Source organism: Equus caballus, chromosome 6 (genome assembly GCF_041296265.1).
Source record: "Equus caballus isolate H_3958 breed thoroughbred chromosome 6, TB-T2T, whole genome shotgun sequence".
NCBI lineage: Eukaryota > Metazoa > Chordata > Mammalia > Perissodactyla > Equidae > Equus > Equus caballus.
The window spans coordinates 77,046,552-77,066,627 of record NC_091689.1 but is presented as its reverse complement, the minus strand read 5'-3'; the positions used below and the strand labels follow the sequence as shown (position 1 = coordinate 77,066,627).

The 20,076-nt window shown below is 32.4% G+C and overlaps 1 protein-coding gene across 4 annotated transcripts in view; it reads right to left on the bottom strand.

Annotated features, from left to right (window-relative positions):
* Positions 1–20,076, bottom strand: part of ARID2 (AT-rich interaction domain 2) — a 161,213-nt gene that overhangs the window by 69,202 nt on the left and 71,935 nt on the right. For all 4 annotated transcript variants that reach the window (XM_023643424.2, XM_023643426.2, XM_070271289.1 and 1 more), the window contains 3 exons: positions 13,390–13,523; positions 7,746–7,964; positions 3,838–3,905 (listed from right to left, as the gene is read on the bottom strand). In XM_023643424.2, coding sequence (XP_023499192.1) covers positions 3,838–3,905; positions 7,746–7,964; positions 13,390–13,523 — 421 coding nt within the window. The remainder of the gene's footprint in view (positions 1–3,837; positions 3,906–7,745; positions 7,965–13,389; positions 13,524–20,076) is intronic.

The following is a 20,076-nucleotide window of genomic DNA, read 5'->3' as shown; positions in this document are numbered from 1 at the left end:
TATACCCAGCAAAAAAAAACCTTCAAACAAAGGCAAAATAAAATTTTCAGGAAAATAAAAGCTGAGAGCCAAAACTCAAACACATCAGTAGTTTCATAAAGTAAAAATGGTCTGAACACATTGATGAAAAGGAAGAAACTGCAGAAAAGGTACTCTGAGGGAAGGGGGTAGCAAGATCCAACTATAAGCCATCTATAAGAAACACTACATATAAAACCACAGGTGAAAAGCATAAGGATGGAAAAAGATACATCATGAAAACATTAATCATAAGAAAGCTGGTATAGATAAATAATAAAAAATCAGATAAAACAATCAGACAAGAGATTTCAGGACAAGGGATACTACTAGAGGTCGGGGGAACATTTCATAATGATAAAAGCTTTATCATCAAGAAAATATAATAATCTTAAAAGTATATGCAAACTAATAACAGAGGTTCAAAATATATGAAGCAGGGGCCAGCCCAGTGGCACAGCAGTTAAGCTCGCATGTTCCGCTTCTCTGCGGCTCGGGGTTTGCTGGTTCGGATCCCAGGAGGGGACATGGCACCGCTTGGCACGCCATGCTGTGGTAGGCATCCCACATATAAAGTAGAGGAAGATGGGCACGGATGTGAGATCAGGGCCAGTATTCCTCAGCAAAAAAAGAGGAGGACTGGCAGTAGTTAGCTCAGAGCTAATCTTCCTCAAAAAAAAAAAACACATGAAGCAAAAGCTGACAGAAATGAAAGGGGATATAAACATTCATAATTCCAACACTCATCTCTCAGGAAATCATAGAACAATTATATAGAAAACAGTAACGATAACGGAAATCTTAATACTGTCAACCACCTTGACTTAACTGTTATCAATAACACTACATCCAACAACAGTAGAACACATTCTTTCAAGTGCGATGAAATATTCACCAAGAAAGACCATATGCTGAGCCATAAAACAAGTCCTGATAAGTTTAAAAGGACTGAAATCATATAGAATATGTTCTCTGACAACAATGAAATGTGATTAAAACTCAGTAATGACAGTAATACTAACAATAAAAGCTAGTTTGAAAATGAACAATCAGAAGTTAAACAGTACACTTCTATATAACCCATGAATCAAAGAAAGAATCACAAGTGAACTAAGAAAATATCTTGAACTAAATGATAATGAAAATACACCATAAAATTTGTAGGATGTAGCTAAAGTAGTTTATAGAGGGAACTGATAGCTTTATATATGCTATCAGATATGAAGAAAAGTTTAAAACCAATGGTCTAAGATTCTACTTCAAGAAGCTTGAAAAAGAGCAAAGTAATGCATAATAAAAGTAGCATGTAAGTCAAAAGTAAGTAAATGGAGATGGAGTTGTTCTATTGTCCCTGCACCATCTAAGAAGTGGTATCAATTTATTAAATTACTACGGACTAAAATTATAATCTCTAATGTAATCAATGAGAGAACAGAAAACATGTAGAAATACCAAACTGAGGAGACAGAAAACTAAGTAATAAACAATAGTCAGCGAAATCAATTTAAAAAAAAAAGGAAGAAGGGAAAAAAAAAAGCTGAGCAGACAGGACATAGAGAAACCAATTCAAAACATGGTAAATTTAAACACAATTATATCAAAATTACATTTAACGTAAATGGAATAAATGCACTAATTTAAAAACAAAATTTTTTACACTGAAAAAAAGCCCAAATATATGTTGTTTCCAAAAAAATCATCTAAAATATAAGTTGAAAGTAAAATATGAACCACATAAACACCACCTAAATGGAAGCTGATGTAATTATATTGATATCAGACCAAAAAAAAGTAGACTTAAAGGTAAAAAAGGACACTTTATTATGCATTCGACTGACCAGAAAAATATTACAACTATATTTGTGTGCACTAAATAACATGGACTCAAAATGAAAACACAGTATCAGATCTATAAGGAAAAAGAGTCACACCCACAAACTAGGTGTTTTTAACATGCCTCTCTCCATAAATGGAGAAATAAACAGGAAAAGAACCAATACTGATGTGGAAATAAGAATATTATGATTAACTGTGCTGGCCTAACTTGACATATATAGAAATTTATACCTACAACTTCAGAATACATCTTATTTTCAAATATACACAGTGTTCATAAATCTGATCAATGCTACACTACCAAATAAATGGTGCAAACATTTCAAAGGTTTAAAATTATACAGAGTATGTTTGCTCTGAATATAGTGAAATTCAGATAGATATTAATAAGAAAATGGAAACTAGAAAAACTTTCTGTTTTTGGAAATTAAGAAAATTCTCTTCTAAATAATTCTTGTATCAAAGAGGAAGTCATAATGAAAATCAGAAGATATTTTAAACTGAGTTATAATGAAAACATGAAATATCAAAACTAGAAGAATAAAGTTAAATGTGTACTTAGAGGGAATTTTATGCCTTTAAATGTATGTATTAGAATGTATGTACTAGAAAAACTAAAAACAAAAACCAATGATGTTAGCACCAGCTCAAGAAGTTAGAAAAAGTGTGGCAAATTAAACTCAAAGAATATAGCATACAGAAAGAAATATAAAGAGCAGAAATAAATGAAAACATACAACAGAGGTAATCATCTAATTATCTTCAACATATTTGTGTCTTCTTGACTGCCTGTGATTAGTGAATATACTGACAACCTCCACTTCCCATTGTGACTGCATATATAAAAAAACTTTTTGAGCATCGTACATTTTATTCACTAATTTTATGGAGTTATGGAAATGATCTGCTTAACTATAATCAAGATGCTTGGCTTTAAATGGGTGGAGTGAGGATAGGATATAGGACTTTGGGTCAGTTTGTAAAGTGGGGAATTAGAAATACAACTCCATGTGACGGTGAGAAATAGGAAGGTCTAATCCCCTCAAAGAAAAGGAGATAAAAGAGACTGATACCTCTACTTGAGCTTTGAGTTATAAACAATCCCAGCCTGTTCCACGGCTCTCAAGGGTTCGGTTTTATTGTCAGAGTCGTCAGAAAATCTCCAATGAGGAAATTAATATAAACTCATTCTGACCAGTATTTCCTTTAAACTGACTGGCAAACGTAACACAGAAGTAGAGAAACTCTCCATCAAATCTGTACAAAACTCCCACAGAAGTAAGTTTGCTCAAATTTATAAACCAACATTATAAAACACAAAAGAATAATGCACCATCAGTTACAGCGAGTGAAATTAGAGTTGCAAGAGGCTTAGATATTAGAATTATCAGATACGTGTTTGTATGTGTACATATTTAATTTATAGTTTATATATTTACACATAACATATATTTACACTTATATTTATATATTATACACTTAATTTATACATAACCTAAATTATATTAATAAATATTTTAAATATATACATATTTTTAAAATTATTAAAAGCATAAAAGGAGAAGATCAAAAAGGGCAAATCTGAAAAAATACAAAGAAAATTTCTAGAAATTAAAACACACTCACTAAAATAAAACTTAAATGAGTCAAGCGGCATATTAAGACACAGCTGAAGAGTAAGTAACCTGAAAAACAGTCCTAAGAAAATTACCCAGACAGCTGCTCAGAATGTGGGTATTCTCAAGATTTATTGCTTTTGTTATAGATGTATTATTCTTAGAAATCAATGTATAATAAATAAGAACATTATTACGGCTTATTAGCTATTCTGCAAGATTTTTTTTACTCAACTTAATCCCAACTTTTAAACAGGTATCTTTATGTATTATGCTAAGTATCATGTATATAAAATGAGCAACCATTGATCCTTGGCCCTTGGCTACATGTAACTCAATGGTCCAGTATTTTAATTTTGTGAATTACCTTAACAAAATCTCTATCAGTCTTCTCTTTCCATTCTTCTCCAAATACAGTAGAAAAGGATCCTAAAGCTAAAAGAATAAACAGTATATTCAGTAAAACAAAATTATTTCTTTCACTTAATTCCTTAAAGGTTTGGAAAAACAGTAAAAAAAAAAAAAGAACATATATATATTTAAAGATTGGCACCTGAGCTAACATCTGTGCCAATCTCCTTTTCTTCTCCTTCTCCCCGAAGCCCCCTAGTACACAGTTGTATATTCTAGCTGTAGGTCCTTCTGGTTGTGTAAAAATACATTTTAAGACACCTTGTTCACTGCAAATTATTTCATAGTAAATGACAGAAAGCCATGATAATGTCTTTTGAAATATAGTTTTTAAAATAGGAAATTTAAAGAAAATTTATGTCTCTACAAACTAAAAATACCCAACTCATCTTCATAATAGTTATATAAATAAGAAAAAAAAACTAAGGGTACTATAATAGTTACTCTGCATTAGTTTTCATTTGTAGAGAAGAAAAATACTAAAAAGTCAAACTGATGCTATTACTATTAGATTGCCAAACTGTTATAATTTTAAATCTTCAGATTAATTTAAAAAATAATTGTGTAATTCATATTTCAAATAAAATAGCGCAAGGCATTCTTTGGAAATAATTCCCACAAATGAAACCTCCTTTAAGAGACATTCTTAGGCCTATAGCTTGTTTGCATTTCTTGATAAAGTCGTTTTAGGAGGAGAGTCAAAGCTGCCTCTTAATAACACCCTGCCCCGACGTCCTACAACAAAGGTTAAGGCATACAGGTAAATGTTGTATCATTTTCTTCTCCTTTATGTTGCTACCTCATATTGTCAGTTATGGGACCAGAAAGTAAAGCAGTATGATAAAATGTCAAAGCTATAACATAATATGCATCTCCCTTTAGAAATGAGGTAAATGCTTTCATCAACAATCAGATTAATTCTGTAATGAAAGCTACTGCTCTTGGAATGCAGAAAGAAAACTATACAGTGCCAAGTGTTAACAGAAAAACCAGTTTTATGAATGTAATTCTACAAAAAAACAAAATTAAACCTCTTTAATGGATGTGTTGTGAGACAAGCATAACAAATGGATATATTTTCTGTTGTAAGAAATTTACTGAATCTGTAGTCTTCTTTTGCCTTTAGTATAGACCTAATATTTACTTAATATTGAGTAATATTGTAAAGCACTTAGGCTAGACTAAGAATTTTCATTGGGAAAGTATTAAAAAGTGAGAACAGAAACACTTTAACATAAATTACATTTATCAAGGAATTTTAATATTGATAGGGCCATAGGAAATAGGGTCATAAGGAAATGAGATAAAGAACAGATGTGAAAGTTTTTAATAAATAAACTAACTATAGCGACCTAAAGAAGAATTTTATAAAATATCAAACTTACATATAAGTAGCAGTTTAATCAGAAAAATAAAGCCCACACACCACTAAAGAAAGACAAGGTTTTGTTTGTTTGTCCTGAAAAAATCTTATAAAGAAAAACTTCACTGGCAAAAGAATACTGGATGGAAATATAAGATGGAAAAATTAAAATTTTTGTCGCATGGAATTTTTATCATACTTCTTCAAACACACAAAATGTATAAACATTCCACACTTTCAAAGGAAGTGGCATCTACATTTATCTGTCAATTAAAATTCCACGCCTTAAAAAATAAATAAAAACTTTTCAAAAGCCTAACCAAATCAAATATACCCATAATTCTCAAACTCAAAGAAATTATTTTCATAATGCAAAACACCATCATTTTAAGTTTAGGGTCTTCGTAAAGTCCCTATGTAGTCTAGAACTCTAAACTTCTGACTGTTGGAATGACAGAAACATTCCTTAAATAGCATTTGCTAAATTATTAATGTTTTAGATTGCTGTGCTGCATAATAATTTAGTCTTTTAGATAAATAAAAGTGCCTAAAGAATGCAAGAAGTAAACGGGGGGTCGGGGGGGTTGGCCCCATGGCCAAGTGGTTAAGTTTGCATGCTCCGCTTCAGCGGACCGTGGTTTCGCTGGTTCAGATCCCGGGTGTGGACATGGCACTGATCATTGGGCCATGTTGAGGCGGCGTCCCACATGCCACAACTAGAAAGACCCACAACTAAAAAATATACAACTATCTACTTGGGGGATTTGGGGAGAAAAAGCAGGGGAAAAAAAAAAGAGATTGGCAACAGTTGTTAGCTCAGGTGCCAATCTTTAAAAAAAAAAAAAAGAAGTAAACTGGGTCTAAAATATCATGCCTCAGTGCACCAAAAGTGGTAAGATTATTTCTATCATATATATATTTGTAATCCTTATTCAGTGATTAAATGGAAGACTTCACTAAAATTATTCTTGTTTAAGAATATTTATCCTTTCAAAAAACTTCATTTTAAGGTTTCTAAAAAATGTGAAACAATTTTAAACTCCATTCTATATTAAATGCTGAAAGACATCTTAAATGATCCAAATAAAATATTAGGAACCAAGGAATATGAAAGAGAGAAGGAAATTCACAAAATTTACATCTTTGAAGTTATGACAGAAACTGAGAAGTCCTGATCTTTGTTCCTTCTCCATGTAACTAAGAATAGTTTCAGGCACAGTAAGAAACTAATTTTCGCTTTTGTTTAAACTAATTTTAAAATTATCTTCACACGAAATAAGTGCATATCAAATTTTAAGGAATCTTACTTAGATAATCCCAAATAAAATTGTTTGAAGAGTGCACTACTTGACCTAAATCAAACTGCAGAAAAATGAACTCATTTGCAAACATGTCACTATTTAAAGATAAAAACAAAAAGTCATCAATCTATAAAATATAAGAAATTCTCAGACTGTGTTTACTGTGCTATATGTATAGTTTCCTATATGATAAAATAATTTCAATAATTTCAATATGTCAATACCTTATCCTTTAATAGGATATAATTCTAGCAAAAGAACTTACAACGGTATCGGGGTAGAATGAGGATAGAGAAGCAAGAAAAAATTTTATATCAATACCATGTAGCTGATATAGTTTTGTTTTTTTCTTTTTGGTGAGGAAGATTGTCACTTAGCTAACATCAGTGCCAATCTTCCTCAATTTCTTTGTATGCGGGAAGCTGCCACAGCATGGTTTGATAAATGGTGTGTAGGTTCATGCCTGGGATCCAAACCCACAAACCCCAGGCCACTTAAGTGGAGAGTGCCAACTTAACCTATTACGCTACCAGATGGGCCCCTGACATAGGAATTTTAAAAAGAAAAACTAGGGGCAGGAAAAGATTGCAGAACATATTTTCCAAACCTTATTAAACTATGAAACTACAAATAACGAACTGAGCAATTTGGTCTGAAAAGTAACCTAGATTTAATAGGAGATAATTTCATAGAAAATAACGCATTTGACTTACAAAAACCTACAACTACAAATCCTACAAGTAAAAGGGATATGAAATATTTGATAAATTTTATTTTGATTATTTAGGCAGCAAATTGTCAAATGCATTGACCTAAATTGTTTAGTTAGAAATTATAACCACACCCTAGCAGAAATACACTAAAGCAAAACAATTTCTTCCAGCTCCTAGTTTTCTCTATTAGAATTTCGTATCAAAGAAATCTTCTCAAATCAAGAAACCCATATATTACTCTAAGAAAAAAAAATCAAGATTTTTATTTCAAAAGCTCTAGTGAGACTAAATTATTATTCAAATATTTAAGGTTTAAAAAAATCCAAACATTCATTATTTTAAATAATACATTTACTATAATAAAAGCAAATAAAGAATGCTATTATATTGACTAACAAAAAGTACTTTTCTCCTTAAAAATCTTTTAAAAAAAAATCTATAACCCCTTTCTAGAATGATCATACAATATGTTCAGCTTAAAACTTACTGTCATCAAACACTCCGGCATTAGCAAGTAATAAAGTGATGATTTTAGGGTCTTTTTCAAGTTGCATGACGTGTTTGCTTTCATTTGATAGGAGAGTGCATACATTAATAGCGAAGTCCACTTCATTTGGGAGTCCAGATAATAGTGAAAGCACCAATTTATTATAATCATTTGGCGAATTGAAGTCCATAGACAGGCCATAACTTTGACGCAGATAATCTAACAAAGATAAAAACAAAAACACCTTATATCAAGGATTTGAAACGATTATGGTTAATATCTTCTGAATATGGAACAAAAGCTTGTTTTCTTTTATAAAATATAAACTGAGTAGAAGTTTTAAAGAGTTCAACTTTCTAAATTTCTTAAGTTAAAATTATAATCTTCAAAAAATATTAAAGTACAAAACATGTACATATCCTCTTGGATATCACTGCCAAATTATTATTGTATCAATTTTAATTTTCCTAATCTACACTTTTAACTCTTGCATTTCAAGAAACTTATTTTGATTTTTATATACTGTAAGCCAGGCAGACTGGTTCCTTTAAAATTTGTAGCAAGAATGTGTTCTTAGACACACTGGCTACCTTCTTTACCTAGTTATAGGAGAATTATTACTTTTTTAGGTCAGATTTATTGCAATATAATTAACATACTAAAATTTATGCTTTTTAGTTCTATAGTTCTGAGTTTTGACAAACACAGCCTTTTAACCACAACCACAAGGAAAATATAGAGTATTTCCATCACCCCAAAAAGTTTCTTTATGCTCCTTTGTAGTCAATCCCTTCCTCTACCCACAGACAACCAGTGATCCACTTTCTGTTCCTACAGCTTTATTTCAAATTGCCAAATAAACAGAATCATACAGTATGTAGCCTTTTGTATCTGATATCTTTCATTTAGCAAAATGCTTTTCAGGTTAATATCCATGTTGATGTGTCTATCAGTGGTTTGGTCTTTGATTGCTATAGTATGGATGTAACACAATTTCTTTATCCATTCCGTCCGTATTTGAGGGACATTTGGACTATTTCCAGTTTTTGGCACTTACAAATACAGTTGCTATAAAGGTACACATACAGGACTTTCTGCAGATATATTTTTCATTTTTCTTAGATTGCTGAGTAACACATAAATGTTTAACTTTGTAAGAAACTGTGAAACTGTTTCCAAAGTAGGTGGAACATCTTGCCTTTCTGCCAGCAAGTAGAAAGTTCCTGTTGCTCTGCACCCTTGTCAGCACTTAATATTGTCTGTTTTAAGTATTCTGAATGAGTCACTTATCTAATATTTGTTTTGTAAATATTTTCTTCCAGATCGTGCCTTGTCTTTTTATTTTCTTAACAGTGTCTTTGAAGAGCAGAAGGTTTAATTTTGATGAAGTCTTTTGATTTACAAATTTTTACCTTTATAGTTCATGCTTTTGTGTCCTAAGAAATCTTTTCCTAACCCAAAGTAACTAAGATTTTCTGTAGGAGAATTAATTTAAAACACTTTCGAAACTTTGAAGATAGGGAAGATGGGCTTACAGAAACTATATATTAAATAATCACTATATATATATTATATATATATAAGAAAATATACATATATAAGAAAATGTTATATTTCTAGAAATACTGACTCTTAATTGGGGCAGGTTAGGACTTGGACGCTATGCCCTTAGACATATATATCCCAAGTACATTTTTCACATAAAGATATAACTAGTTTTACAGGAAGAGGCAAGAAAATAAGAGTTAGAAAACTTCTAGACAAAACATTTCAGAAACATTTGGATTTAAAGAAATTTTTTTTAAAAACCTCACTAAATGGAATCCAAGTAGGAATCTATTGTTCCAACACGCCACAGAAGAAAATGATGTAGGTAAGAAATTTCTTCATTTCTCACTGTAGACATCTGAGGAAACACCCCTTCAATTCTAAAATATTCTAGGAATTTCTCCAATAATATAATGATGAAGTGTCACAATATAGTTATAAATGACAATGACACAGATTCTTTACCATATTTAAGGCTAAAGAATAATATGTTTATTTTTATAGTCTTGATAAATGAAATTTCTCATAAATAACATAAAATAACTATCTGGAAAAAAAGTAACAAAACTGTGAATATAGGAATAGATTTTGACAGTTCTATACTGTACACTGGAATTGATCATCAAAAGCCAACTCTCAGTAACAGTTAAGTTTCTAGATTCCACAAAACTTTCAGGCAAATCTCTTCAATAGAAAAAAATTTGGAACCCACATTCAATGTCTGTCACAGTCTTGTTTATGTGCTTTCCATATGATCTTAGAATTGTTCCGTTTGCTACTGAAGAATATCAGACACCATCAGATACTGAATTCAATACATCCCTACCTGAATGACTTTGCCAAAGACATCTCCAATTAAAATGAAATGAATACATATGATAACTATGAAAAGTCCCTTAATTATATTAGGCTTGGTAAAGATGCCTGAGACAATGTGGGAGAAAATGCTTACAAGATTTTAAGAACCTCACTTCCCTTCCCCAGGGAGACATGACTTAACAGCTACAATTTTATAATCAGAATAGGATTAGAAATAATTTTCAACATTCTTGACTCAAAGTTTATACAAACAGATCACTGCTGACAAATTTAATTTAATCTGAGACAATCACTACTCTTTGATTTCAGTTTAGAGGAAAGAGAGGATTGTTCCTGGAGTGCTGTTTATATTGCAGGAATTAGACAACACACTCTTTCCATTGATATTGGCAGTGATTGTTGTAGTCCAAATCTCTCTTAGAATACGGAACATTTAAAGGAAAATCTTTGCTCAAATACAAATGATAAAGCTAAAAAAGAAATCTTCCTGTATAAGCTTTTCCAAATTTAAGCACCAAAAATGCAAATGGACAGGGTGCTTGGCCTCCTTTCATCAAAATGACTGGATTAAATTAAATGACCACTAAAATCCTGGCTAGCTCTAAAATTCTACAATTCTATTAATTTCAATGAACTGGCATTTGTCAATTTTGCCTTTCACAATTTTTCTACTAAAGATACTACAAATAAGTTTTTATTTTAATTTGAAAATTAACCAAAATTTTAATTTAAAAAATGTAAGAGAAGATGAAGAAAAAGTCCTTAATAATCCACCCTGTAATTCCGTAAAACTTACTGTATCAAAATCAATACCAAGGAAAAAAGAATAGAAAAAGAAGGAAACCAAAGGATTAGGTATTTATGTCAAGGAAAAGAATGAAAAAACTATGCAAATAAATGACAAAATCATCATATATTGCACGCAATGTTTAATAATCCTAAAGTTCAAATCAAAATCTGTTCAATATTTTTTGCCACTTAAAGTCACTGGGCAAAAGGAGTCAATATCCTTAAAAGAAAACTTGGTCCCATATTCTACCAACGTACAATATTCAATTATGACAATTACCAGTAGAATTGCACTTCATACCAAATATCCTGGAGCTACTGCCAACTGAATTTATTATATTACCTTTCAAAATATTGTTTTAGACTAGCTTTCCCTAATATCAACAATGTTTACGTATCTCTAGGTAAACACATTTATCTAAATACATTTATTCAAACCTATAAGGAGAGTAAGGCTGTATGATCAAAGATGTGGACACGAATCTTTTAAAGGTTCTAACTAAAATTTCCTCAAGGCTTTTCAACTGCCACTATGTTATTCTATTTTGGTGTTTATTTAAAACACAAACACACACACACACACACACACAATTTGACAGCCATGAAGCTTAGTATATTTTCCTTAATGACATTTGAAAAGAATCATCAGTAAAGGATTTGTTTTATATATTGATAATCATGTTAATTTTTAGAACACTGTTATAATTGTTGCTATGGCTCCTTCTAGAAAAATAGAAAGCACCTTCAAATTTATAAAATGCTGCTCTAAAATACTACCTCTTTTCAGTTTGAACCAGACATATTGCAGTCTGATGTTTCCCAGTAATTTCTAGTTTCCTTCCTTTCATCAGTCCCCAACCCTGATTTTGTCAAACATGTTACATATGTTACGTAACTGCTAAGATTCTCCTTAAAAAAAGACAGACATATGACAGCATCAGAAAGGAGTTATTATAACACCAGGTTAAGCAATTCTGTCATTCCCTTAACTTGTGTAGCTCTATCAATGACTTTTATTAGGCTCCTGAAATACCAGAAATATTCCACACCTTATCTCTTAAAGTAAATCAGTTTTAATTGAAAAGGGGCAAAAAAAAACAGATCCAGAAAAAATTTCATTTTAAACAGGCTCAAATGTAGAAATGGGTCAGTTTGGCGAGCTGTAATAGCAGACACCAAACTCTAAGCTACAAGAATGGACATTTCTGCTGTTACTGTAATATAGGAACCACAAAGAGTTATAAAGTCGAAAAAGGTCTTAAAGGTCATTAGTAGAATGTCTCATTCAATGTAGGAATACCCTCTGTAACATCCTTGAATTAGATTATGGTCATTAGCCCTGTTTAGGAACAAGGAACATATCACCTAACAAGTCACTCCATTTTATTTTATCAGCTTAAACTATTAACAAGATCTTCCATACGGTGACTTAAAATGTTCTCCTTTAGCCTTGGTTCTTGAGGTAATAACTACTGATTAAAAATAAAGCTAAGTTTGCTTTGCACTCACCACCACTCCCACCCCAACTACACAAAAGCATCAGATGAAGCCTCCTCTAATGAAGAGCACAGATTCTAGGAAAGTCTGCTTCTTCAGTTACTACTGACTGGGGAAGAAATATGGAGTCAAATTTATCACGAAAGAAACTTTGAAAATAGACAATGGAAAAAAAAAATAGTGATGCTGGCACAAAGGAGAGAACTTAAATATAAGGACTACCTATAAGACACTGGGACTAGTACCAACGAAAAATAATAAATATCAAGATAACTGTATATTTTATAAAGAACATACCCTTGTTCTCCAAGACATATTTCCTCTTTTTTAGGCCAAATGGTGATTGAAGAAAAGAGATGCTTATCTCCTCAGAGCTCTCTTGCTAGTCAACACAGTCCCAACTCCCAGAGCCACTAAACACTGGAACCTCCATCTACTCTGCCTCAAGAACCTCTTTATTAGAGTCAACCTGATTATTTCCAATTTCAGTCCTGTTCTTTTTAGCTTCAGATTCCTCTATAATCAGTATAAGAAGACTTAAACGAAAAAAATCTTATTCCTGGTACCACGGCAGGAAAATAGTCAAATAGAAACATTTCTGAGGAATTCTGGTGCTGGGAATTCCAATAATCGTAGAAAATCTAGTAGATGCTATCTGAGTATTCTTGGCTTCCCCAATCCTAACAGAACCTTCCTTTTCTCATCTTAGTGACTATTCAGTTTAAACTGATCATTAGCCAAAGAAATAAGAAAAAAACTTCACTTGAAAGTATAGGTATTTGTAACTGAAAATTCTTGCAACTAAAAATCTTATGCAGCCTGTGATAGAAAGGGCCCTGATACCAATTAGATGTTGACCTTTGAAAGTTGCATTACCCCAAGGCTTTAAGTGTTCTCATGTGCAGAGTTAGGGACTAATTCACTGGCTAATGTCTGTTCTTCTAATGCAAAACTGTGCACCTATCCCCTGTTAATTTCCAGTGATATTTACCTGACACACTGTGTTGCTGGTAATTGTAGGAAGATGGAATTGCACCAATAGGAAGCTGTGGCTTTGGATTGCCTGGTGGTACCTCATCATCATCCTCCCCAAAATGATGAACTTTCTCGTACTTTTCTAGGTAACTGAAACAGAAAAACAGCACAGCGGAGATTTAAAAATAAATTTACATCTTATCTTTTAACTCCTATCACATGTATCTGTTTTCCTTTTCTAGAGGCTCTAAATTTAAAAAAATAAGAAGATACTACAAACCTCATAATAGCAGAACAGTCACTTCAGCAGTGAGACTGCAGACAAACTCAATGTAATAATTCTAAAACTGTTTTTTATATTCTCAGAAAAGACCACATCGCTATTTATAAAAGTATAAAAAGCAGGAAATATCAAAGGACAAGGACATGTAGATAAATGGCAATACAATTTATTTACTGATTAAAAACAATTACATATGGTCACTGTAAAAACCAAGTGAAAATGAGAAGATTCTTTAATCCCTGACTTCCCAAATCTCACTCACTAGAGGTAACCACAGGTTCATGTGCATACTCCAGCAGATTTTCTGTGCATATTTTTATTTAACAACATGTTTTAGAGATCTAAGCATGTCTACCCAACAGTACTACCTCAGTCTTTTTTAACAGCTGTACAATATTTCATCCTATTGATACATCACAATTTAACTAGATGTCTAGAAATCATGCAGCAATAAGCTTAATCTGTGCACTTGTTTGAATATTTTTCTCTGGATAGACACTGGAAATGATACGTTCATTTATAAGCAGCAATGCCAAATTCTCAGCCAAAAGTGATGTGCCTAATACATTTTGACCAATTTATAAGATAGTTCCTGTATCCCCCAATGGAGGCATGGTCAATCTTCTTAATATTAATTAGAATTAAATTTCCAAATTTACATTGTATCATCACCAACTAGTTTATAATAAGATTTCCAAGTAAAATTTTAAAATGAGGAAACAATCAGTCAAACCCTCGTCAAACACAATACAGTGACTAACGAACTTGTTATTGTACTTCACAAATAAGCAGCTTAACTGAGTAATAAATGACTTTACATTTATCATAGAAAACTTCTCGATGTGATTATTTCACAGATCAATCCTTCTACCATTCCTGATCCAGGCAGGTACTAAGTTCATTAGTAGCTACTTTCAAAGTCCTGCAGCTCCCCACCCACTCCTTTCCTTTTTCAGTTACAGACAGATGAGATGGGGGGGCGGGGGTGGGGAATCAAGGAATATATAGGATGATCTCAGAAGTATTGTTTTGTTTTTTTGTATCAAACCTTAACTTTCAGAGTGGGATGAATGGCAACTGTAATTTTACAAATATAAAAACTAATGACAGGGAAAATCACTACCAATCCTCATTTTCCCCTTCCAGCTTTAAAAGACACAATAATTTCACATCTTTGAGCATGGAAAGGAATGAAATTGTTCCTTTTCATTCCTTCCAAATTCTCCACATAAGTTCTTTTAGCAAAGAACTCTTTCCTAGCTGGCAGCTTGATAGCTAATGAGTCCAACACTTTTCTTTACTGTTGGAGATACAGCACACTAAAGCAGAGACAAACGCACAGATAAAATTCTTGAGCACTGAGGAGAGTATGCAGCTGCACACATTTCACCCTGATCCTGGGGAAGCCCCTAAGCAGAGCGAATTTACAGTCTGAAAACATAAAACAAAACAAAACAAAAGGATGATTAAAAAGAGGAAATGTCTCTCCAGTATAGAACCACAATGGACTTAAATAGGTAAATAAATCAAGCCTATTCTTTTTGAATTTCTAATGCAGATATCATCAAAAGAAGAGCATATATAAATTTAGACTCAAATAGCTGCTCAAAAACTATGTGACATATTTTCTACAAATGAAGGATTACCTACATCAAACAAAATCGCTCAATTGTATTGATACAGGTATTTTAGAAAGTATGGTCTTTCAGAATTAATTGAACTCATTGTAAAATGGTTAAAAACAAACTAAAGATAAATAATCTTTATTAAGTAATTTTTATCTAAATATAATCAAAATAACAACGAAGATGTAGAATTTTAAAATCTTATGCTAATAATATGTTTAAGATGCTCTTTATATATTTGTTACTCATAATTGAGCACAGTAGATTTAAAATTTGTGGGTTTTATTACAGCTGGGGGAGAAAACAACATTATTTGTAAAGAGTGACCATAAATATCATCTTTTACTTCCCTAAACACCCAAAATGGAGCATAAGAAATATAGAGTGACTGACAACAACCCAAGTACTATATACTCATAATAAATAGTATATATTATTATATACATAAAACCCATTATAATACAAATTTTCATAAGATTTTATAGATATATGACTTCTGGTCCCTTGGCACATTCTAACCCTATTCCTCCAAATAGATTCTCTACATAATTCCAATCCCCAGAAATTTATGGTTGAGGCAAGCTGTTATAGTTTTTGAAATTTTTAGTTTCCTGGCATGAGGGCCAGTATTTGTTCTCATTGTCATGATTAAACATTTCCAACTGAGACTCAACCTTTCTTATTTTAACTAGGGTTTTGGCACCCAATTGTGATCTCCTGTCCCTCTCTATAAATCAGCAGAAAATCTTATTTTAGTTTTTCAAAGTTATACTTCTAAAAACTAAAAAGTATTAACAGACAAGAGAATGCAGCTAAAATATAAAGTTACATTTCGAAGTCTAAGTCTTCAGATTTAATTATCATGACCTTGCGCTTACACACTAACAGATATATGGTGTTTACTCATTAAACTGTGAATGCTAGACCATATATTTCCCTCTTTCTTCTCAAAGTCAACGACATCACTTTGAATAGTTAATATATTAATCAAAGAAGTATTTACTGAGCTCTTACAGTAATCTGCCTAGTACACTACATAATTAACTCAAGACTGGTAAAATATTGGAATCCAGATGGCAGTAATTCTCTCATCAGGCAACCATAGGAAACTAGGTTGCCTAGTTTAACATTAGGAACCGATTCCGGTGGGGTGAGTTCTATCTTCTTTTTCTTCAACTTGGCATTGATTTATTTTTGGTAGATTCTATGCTTTTAGAAATTCTGACCCATTAAAAACAACTTCAGGGGCCAGCCTGGTGGCGCAGTGGTTAAGTTCGCACGTTCGGCTTCGGTGGCCTGGGGTTCACCAGTTCAGATCCTGGGTACGGACATGGCACCACTTGGCAAGCCATGCTGGGGTAGGTGTCCCACATATAAAGTAGAGGAAGATGGGCATGGATGTTAGCTCAGGGCCAGTCTTCCTCAGCAAAAAGAGGAGGATTGGCTGCAGATGTTAGCTCAGGGCTAATCTTCCTCAAAAAACAAAACCAAAAAACCCCACAACTTCAAGGATCCACAAGACTAACTTGAAAAACACTTCTTGAGACAGTAATGTTGTCTAGCAGAAAGTGGAGAAGATCCTAGATCAAAGCACATAAGAAGGCAAGCTCAGTTTGTATTTCCTTTAACCACTAAGGATCAATAGAATGTGAGGGTGTGCCTAATAATGGGATCCAGAGAGTGACAATTATTTAAAAAAAAAAAAAACTCATAGAAAGTTGGGTTGAACTCAGTGGTTGTCCAAGGAAGAAAAGGCCTTTATAAACTTCACAAACTTCACCTTGCAGCTTCTTTGTAAAAACCAACCCAAAGACCCAGGGATGTGGGGTACCTATGAGAAACACCAGCATGGAAACACTGGTGTCATTAGGTAATGAGAACTCTGTTGATGCAGTGTACGAGTAACTTCAAGATGAAACACCAAACACAAAATCAAGTGGTGATTTGCAAACCATAAAGGTAATGAAATTTCTTTGCCCAGGATTCTCCCAAAGGTGGGGGGGGGGGTGCATTAAAAAGCAGAATTGACAATGGAGAAGATCACCTCAGTTATGCAGAGGGGAAGCTTGAGAAACTGTTCTACAAGGAAAGGAAAAGAACTAATGAAAACAACTGGCGGACAAAAATGAAACATGTATAATAAACGGGAGCTCAAACATAGGAAGAAAAAAACCCTGGTGGTCCTGAAGGAAAAGACCAGAATAAATGGAACAGAAGCAATAATAATTGACATAACAGAAGAATTTCTTTAGCTAAAATGCTTAACATGTATAACCGAAAGGTCCCTGGTGCTAGAGAGTAAGGATGCATGGATCACCAGGCAAATCTTAACGAAAAGAGAAAAATACTCAGATAGATCTTGATGAAAGACTTAAACTTCACAGATAAAGAAGATTCCTAGAAGTATCCAGAACAAGCGTTATTCCCCAAAAGTTACCTCTGACTTTTCTTCAAAATTAATTGCTAGAAGATAACGAACAAATAACAGTTTTGAGGAGAAAAGTTATTTCACAAGAAATCCCTACCCAATCATATTGCTCATCTAAGACAACAAAAATTCATTTTCAGATATATAAAGACTCAGAAGAATAAAGCCACATAGTCCTCTGGGAAAAAAACTCCCACAAAGTCAAATAAGTACTCTGATAAATGAACCAAAATTAAGGAATGGTTAAATAGCAATACAGATGATTGATGATGTGCAGAGAAACAATTTAAACTCAGACATTAGTCTCAATCATAACTATTATATTACAAGAGAATGCAAATGTTACTGGTAATTACAAAAGGAGAACATAAAAAAGTAAAACTACTAAAATAATTTGAAAATGACACTCTGAATATGAAGTTCAAGAACTTTTCCACAAAAAATGAAAAAAGAGAAGCAAGTAGTAGTAAGAAGGATTAAAAGTGTAGTGTGTGTGTTGCTTAGAGTAAGAGTGAATAAAATGAGTCTATTCTCATAGTTAAGAGAAATATGTTCTTGGCAGTGTTTCTACATTTTTTTCAAGTGTTTAACAGCAAAATTAAAATCAGGATCATTACTTTCCAAATCACTATAAGAAAATAAAAATAAAAATGTAATTTGCAGAGAAAAGGAGAAAACAAAGAATACCCTGTGATGTAGCAATTACACTCTTAGAAAATACTAGAAACAACCCTAATATTCATAAATAATAGCAAGAATAAAAACATGGCATATTCATGCAATGATATATTATATGGCAGTGAAAATTAATAAACTAATATGCATAGACAACAAAATGTTAAGGAAAAAAATCATTTCAAAAGAATACATTATGATTCCATTTATATGAAGGTCATAAACAAAAGACATTTAAATATATTTTTTAGCAATAGACAAGTATGTGGTAAAACCACAAAGAAAAGCCAGATAATAATTATCACCTAAAAGATAAGCTGGGATTTACCCTTCAGGAGAGAAATGCAAAAAGGAAAGAAACATAAGAGGCATCAAAGTATTAGTAGCGTCTTTCTTTTTCTTGTTTTGGTGCGGATAAACTTGCATGTATTAAGCTTTTTTGGTGTCTGCTATATTTCACAATTAAAATTTTAAAAACATCAGAAAAAAAGCAGTGAGTTATTTCAAACTTTCAATAAAAGATATTTCCACTGCTATGTAAAATGTTTCCAGTTACAGAAAAAGATTAGAAGCTCCCTGAAAACTAATCTAGCAAAACTCTGACAAACTTCATAAATATTGTGGTTAAACAAGACCACATATAAAATACCAGAAAAGACAATCTATTAATATATATTAAACACAGACACATTCAAGACTGAAGATTTTATTGCAGAAATTCAATAATTCAATAATGAAAATTCCATAACATTAAATTCACCTGTACATCAAAGAAAAAATGATGTCTAAACAAAGGATGCCAAAGGTAATTTAATAAAATGCAGCATCCAGAATATTCTTCCTTTTGGATCTCATATGGCCTCTATGTTACGCCACACATAACAAAAGAATTCCCAATCTACCTCCTTTACCAGTACAGGCTTTCTGAGAACATTATACCTCAACTTGATCCAGGGTTCTTGCTTCTGCAGAAGGGTACCCTTCAACGTGGGGCACACACACAAGATGCTCCAATAGAGAGAGAGATTTAATTTATGGATCAATACTGCCTCCTCTCTGCCTTGCTCCATATAACAGGCAGTCCATATGTTATTCACCCCATGAGAGACAATGTGGAAGAGCCAACAGTGAAATCCTCATTCATTAATTAGCCTTTGACTAGTGGAACCTTAATCATTCATTAGATTCCACGGACTAAAGTCTGTGTATGTCTAGGTTAAGTGGATTTAAAGATAATATTATTATCTTTAATAATAATTAGTTAAATATTATTTAACTAAATAATCTCTCACAAAAAAGATTAAATATATTCCTTGAAAGAAACCACAGTTTGAATAACGCAAGCAAAAATAAACAAGAAAATGGCAGAGCTGACACATCTCACATGAGCTCATTATCAATAATACTATGAAGTAAAAACAACGGCAGTGCAATCAGACACGAAAGAAGTAGGCCAAAAGATTTCTAAATTATCAAAAAAACCTATCCGAACTGTGGATTTACATGCCCTGATGTTGATGATGGAAGCTTGTCCTAGGCTAATGCTATACTTTTTACGTTACTGATGATTTGTAAGATGTTCTAAGTATCCAGAATTTGAAGACAAACCTGTACATTCTTCTTGGCAATATTTTTCAAGTCACTGAAATTTAATCAAAATTTCTTAAAGTTTAAAAGTATATATTATTTCAA